The sequence below is a fragment of the Cebus imitator genome, unplaced genomic scaffold (assembly GCF_001604975.1).
Source record: "Cebus imitator isolate Cc_AM_T3 unplaced genomic scaffold, Cebus_imitator-1.0 Scaffold261, whole genome shotgun sequence".
NCBI lineage: Eukaryota > Metazoa > Chordata > Mammalia > Primates > Cebidae > Cebus > Cebus imitator.
Window position 1 is genome coordinate 3,287,237 of NW_016107576.1, and position 5,456 is coordinate 3,292,692.

The 5,456-nt window shown below is 44.5% G+C and overlaps 1 protein-coding gene across 1 annotated transcript; it reads left to right on the forward strand.

Annotated features, from left to right (window-relative positions):
• The first annotated feature begins 2,110 nt into the window (after positions 1-2,110).
• LOC108283506 (tubulin alpha chain) lies at positions 2,111-3,785 on the forward strand. Its single transcript, XM_017499869.2, has one exon. The coding sequence runs from the start codon at positions 2,212-2,214 to the stop codon at positions 3,565-3,567; it is 1,356 nt and encodes a 451-aa protein (XP_017355358.1). The 5' UTR covers positions 2,111-2,211; the 3' UTR covers positions 3,568-3,785.
• The last annotated feature ends 1,671 nt before the right edge of the window (positions 3,786-5,456 follow it).

A 5,456-nucleotide genomic window follows, 5' to 3' on the forward strand; every position in this document is an offset into this window, starting at 1 on the left:
ACAGACCAAGGTAAGAAAAGCCACAGGGGTGGCGAGGTATTTCCTTGGTGGTTGGGATTCTGGAGGTTGAAAGTGTGTGAATGGTAACAAGCACTACTGCTGTGTGGAGTGCCTGAGTCCAGTCTGTGGTTCCATGTTTACCTCATACGGCTAATGGTAGCCCTCTTGTAGGAATCCTGATGTTGGGGTTTATACAGTCCAGCCAATGCTAACAGAAACCTAATTTCTCTCTGGGGAAACGGTCAGAGGCAACGAAACGAGAGAAAGGTGCAAGGAACCTCCAGCAGGTGGGGCTAAAGGATAGGCGAGACATTTCTAATAAGCGAAATTGAGCCTAATAGCCCTAGCAAGCCCCTAGAGAAGGATAGGTAAGACATTTCTGATACGAGAGATTGAGCCTAACTAGGACCCAATTGGGAAATACGCCAAGCAAGACAGGGAATAAAAAGAATAAAGATAGCAACAAAGATATTCCCCCTGATAGTCCTCTAGGTCTCATGTTAAAATATTGGGAGGATGATGAAAAGACTAAACATAAGAAAAAGCAACAAATCATAAGATTTTGCTGATTCATTTGGACTCAAGAACCAATCCTCGAAACTTTAGTTTTCTGGCCAAATTTTGGGTCAAATGATGAATGGATTTGTGAACTTTTAATAGAAAACATTGCTAGTAGAAGACCTGCCTCCCAAGAGGAAACAGATTATGCCCCATGTTGGTGGCAGGGACACGTCCTTTGCTCTTCAAGGGTTGTGTCTGGAGGAAATTTAGTTGTAAGCACGCCCCATCAAGTTAAAACCATCTACCATCTTAAATCAGAAAGACAAAGAGGTGGTTTATTGACCCAAGAATCTTAAAGTACAAGGCTGTTTTGTTAAAAAGAGATAATTTAACACTAACCATCAAACCTAATCTAGCAGGTTTCTTAACAGAGAGTCTAAACCTAATAAGAGAATACACATGTTTAGATTTAATTTACTATCACACAAAGGTTAGGCCCAATTCAAGAAATGCCTCCCACTTCAAAACATTGCGGCACTCATTTGTAGTTGGTTCCTCACAAGTGATTGAGGTATTCAGTAATTAATGGAAAAGCTCTTAAAAAATAGAGTCAAGAAAACCAATAATTAGTCTACCCAAACTTGTAAGCTTTTTGCATTGAGTCATGCCTTAAAATAACTGCAAAACCAGGAAGGAACCATCTATACTGATTCTAAGTGGCCCATACTTTTAGAAAAATTTTAGACTGAATGAGGTTTTATTAATAATAAAAGTTAAAACCTTGTTCACAAGGAGTTAATCAGTATTAAGTAATCTTCAGTTGCCAGAAGAAATAGCTATTGTTCATGTCTTTGGACACCAGAAAAGCCTGTCTTTCAAGAATCGGAAAAATAACCTAGCAGAACACATAAGCCAAGCAGGTTGCTGTTCCTTCTAAAAATGACTGTTTCCCACTTAATTCCTTACCTTCCCCCTACTACTGGGATCCCCATTTTTTCTTCCACTGAAAAAGAAAAGCTAATAGAAATGGGCGCTGGACAGAACTCAATGAATATTGCTAGACAAAAAAGAAATCCTGTCCCACCTGCATCAGAGGACCCTAGGCCATGTGTGATGCAGTTCTCAGAGTTTATAAGTGAATAAGGAATTAATACTTAAGTCAAATTAAGTCACAGATAGTTGCTTACTAATAAACTAACTACCTCAATAGAACCAATTTCACAGTGCTACCTCAAGCCCTAGACATTAAATAAGAATATCCTACAACCTCGAAGAACTACTTGACCAAATTAGTTCTAAAGACTTAGTTACCAAATGCCTTCCTATGGCCTGGTTAAACATAGGCTTTCTCTCAGGAATTATATACTTGATCTCTCCTCTACTTTCCCTTTTCCTAAATCCAAACCATCATCGAAAGCTGAAAGAAGGAAGAACTTGAGTCAGCCTGGGAAGGACCTTATGTCGTGCTCCAACCCACTGAAACCACAGTCCAGACAGCAGAAAAAGGATGGACCCATGATACCTGAGTCAAGAAAACATCACCACCTCCAGAGTCATGGGTCATTATCCGAGGGAAAAACCCCCTCAAACTAAAGCTAAGAAAAGCTTGGCAGGTTCTCTTACATCGACTGCCTAAGAGTTGCGCTGTAAGAAGCAACAACTTCTCCTCCTTGTCTCCACCATCTGCTCGACAGCCGCGAAGCAGCAACCATGCGTGAGTGCATCTCCATCCACGTTGGCCAGGCTGGTGTCCAGATCGGCAATGCCTGCTGGGAGCTCTACTGCCTGGAACATGGCATCCAGCCTGATGGCCAGATGCCAAGTGACAAGACCATTGAGGGAGGAGATGACTCCTTCAACACCTTCTTCAGTGAGACAGGCGCTGGCAAGCACGTGCCCCGGGCAGTGTTTGTAGACCTGGAACCCACGGTCATTGATGAAGTTCAAACTGGCACCTACCGCCAGCTCTTCCACCCTGAGCAGCTCATCACAGGCAAGGAAGATGCTGCCAATAACTATGCCCGAGGGCACTACACCATCGGCAAGGAGCTCATTGACCTCGTTTTGGACCGAATTCGTAAACTGGCTGACCAGTGCACTGGTCTCCAGGGCTTCTTGGTTTTCCACAGCTTTGGTGGGGGAACTGGTTCTGGGTTCACCTCCCTGCTCATGGAACGGCTCTCAGTTGATTATGGCAAGAAGCCCAAGCTGGAGTTCTCCATCTACCCAGCGCCCCAGGTTTCCACAGCTGTAGTTGAGTCCTACAACTCCATCCTCACCACCCACACCACCCTGGAGCACTCTGATTGTGCCTTCATGGTAGACAATGAGGCCATCTATGACATCTGTCGTAGAAACCTCGATATCGAGCACCCAACCTACACTAACCTGAACAGACTAATAAGCCAAATCGTGTCCTCCATCACTGCTTCCCTGAGATTTGATGGAGCCCTGAATGTTGACCTGACAGAATTCCAGACCAACCTGGTGCCCTATCCCCGCATCCACTTCCCTCTGGCCACATATGCCCCTGTCATCTCTGCTGAGAAAGCCTACCATGAACAGCTTTCTGTAACAGAGATCACCAATGCTTGCTTTGAGCCAGCCAACCAGATGGTGAAATGTGACCCTCGCCATGGTAAATACATGGCTTGCTGCCTGTTGTACCGTGGTGACGTGGTTCCCAAAGATGTCAATGCTGCCATCGCCACCATCAAGACCAAGCGTACCATCCAGTTTGTGGATTGGTGTCCCACTGGCTTCAAGGTTGGCATCAACTACCAGCCTCCCACTGTGGTGCCTGGTGGAGACCTGGCCAAGGTACAGAGAGCTATGTGCATGCTGAGCAACACCACAGCCATTGCTGAGGCCTGGGCTCGCCTGGACCACAAGTTTGACCTGATGTATGCCAAGCGTGCCTTTGTTCACTGGTACGTGGGTGAGGGGATGGAGGAAGGAGAGTTTTCTGAGGCCCGTGAGGACATGGCTGCCCTTGAGAAGGATTATGAGGAGGTTGGTGTGGATTCTGTTGAAGGAGAGGGTGAAGAAGAAGGAGAGGAATACTAAAGTTAAAATGTCACAAAGGTGCTGCTTTTACAGGGAAGCTTATTCTGTTTTAAACATTGAAAAGTTGTGGTCTGATCAGTTAATTTGTATGTAGCAGTGTATGCTCTCATATACAATTACTGACCTATGCTCTAAAACATGAATGCTTTGTTACAGACCCAAGCTGTCCATTTCTTTGATGGGTTTCGAATAAAGTATTCCCTGTCTTAAAAAAAAAAGAAAAGAAAAGCTTAACTCTCTTTCATTTATTCTATTACTCTTTCCTCTTTTCTCATTCTATTTCTGACCACCTTGTTAACAGTGTTACTGGGTCGGACTCCCCCCATATCATTACCTTTAATACTTGCCTTGTTATACCGTGTGATAAGGATGAACAATGGCAAAGACAAATCTCTACTTTAGCAAAATATCTCTGTCCCTACAGAGAAGCCACTGACCCTGCATCTTGCTCATAACGGGGGTAATAGGACACCCCAACTTGGGAAATATGCTCTCAATCGGCAGATATCATCTGGACCACCAGAGATCCGGGCTGGACCCCAGAGGGCTGCACTGATCTAAAATCTCACCTCCACCTCACCAAAGGAACCACGCCCTCTAATTGCCAATCTCACTGTTGTAGCCGAGAAACTATCTCCATTAATACCCCTACCTCCATCAACTCTACGCCCTCTTTAGAACGCTTTTATGGCTTAGGAGTAGAGGTCAATGGGTATGATCCTACAGACTTCTTCAAAATGCATTTTATTGACACCCCCCACTTCTTCTAAGCCATCTACCCTGACCAACAACAATGCCGAAGTAGGTATTTTAGAAGTAGGTGATTTGAGGCAAATTCTAGCAATTGAAACAGGATATCAAGATACAAACGCCTGGTTGGAATGGATCAAATATTCCGTCTGCCGATGAAACAAAAGCAATTGTTATGCTTGTGTGCACGGCAGGCCAGAGGCCCAGATTGTCCTCTTTCCACTCAGATGGCCTTCCAGTCAAGGGGACAGGGGCTGCGTGGTAGCTCTCTTCCAGGACTCTACAGCTTGGGGCAATAAATCATGCCAAGCTCTCTCTCTGTTATATCCCGCAGTCCGACACCCTGTGGGTCAGCCCCCAAGGGCCATCCAGCTTCCGTCTCCCAATGTCAATTTCACCTCATTCCTCTCACAGCAAGGAGAAAATCTGGTGTTCCTTGGAAGCTTAAAGGGATAGAGTGAGCTTAAGCCCTTCCAAGAGCCTACCCATCAGTCTGCCCTGAGTCATCTTCGAGTGGATGTATGGTGGTATTGTGGCAGACAGTTACTGGACGTTCTGCCAAGTAATTGGAGTGGCACTTGTGCTCTTGTCCAATTGGCTATCCCTTTCACCCTGGCATTTCATCAATCAGAGAAAAAAAAAAATCACAACACCGTAAAATAAGAGAGGCCCCCTTATGGGTATTTTGACTCCCAAGGTTATTTAGATGCAATTGGAGTCCCACAGTGGGTATCTGATAGATTCAAAGCCCTAGACCAAATAGCTGCAGGATTTGAATCATTATTTCTGTGGGTAACTATTAAAAACATAGACTGGATAAATTATATCTATTATAATCAGCAGCGGTATTACAATTACACCAAGGATGATGTCAAAGGAATAGCTGACCAATTAGGACCTACTGGCCAGATGGCTTGGGGAAACAGAATGGCTCTAGACATGATATTAGCCAAATAAGGTGGGATTTGCGTTATGATTCAAACTCAATGTTGTACCTTCTACCCAAATAATACTGCCCCCAATAGGAGCTTAACAAACGCTTTACAAGTACTTACTGCTTTATCCAATGAACTAGCTAAAAATTCTGGAGTCAATAACCTTTTACGGGATAGCTAGAAAGGTGGTTCAGTAAATGGAAA

Excerpts from the sequence above, each read along its gene's own strand:
- LOC108283506 (XM_017499869.2), top strand. The coding sequence starts at position 2,212 with ATGCGTGAGTGCATCTCCATCCACGTTGGCCAGGCTGGTGTCCAGATC.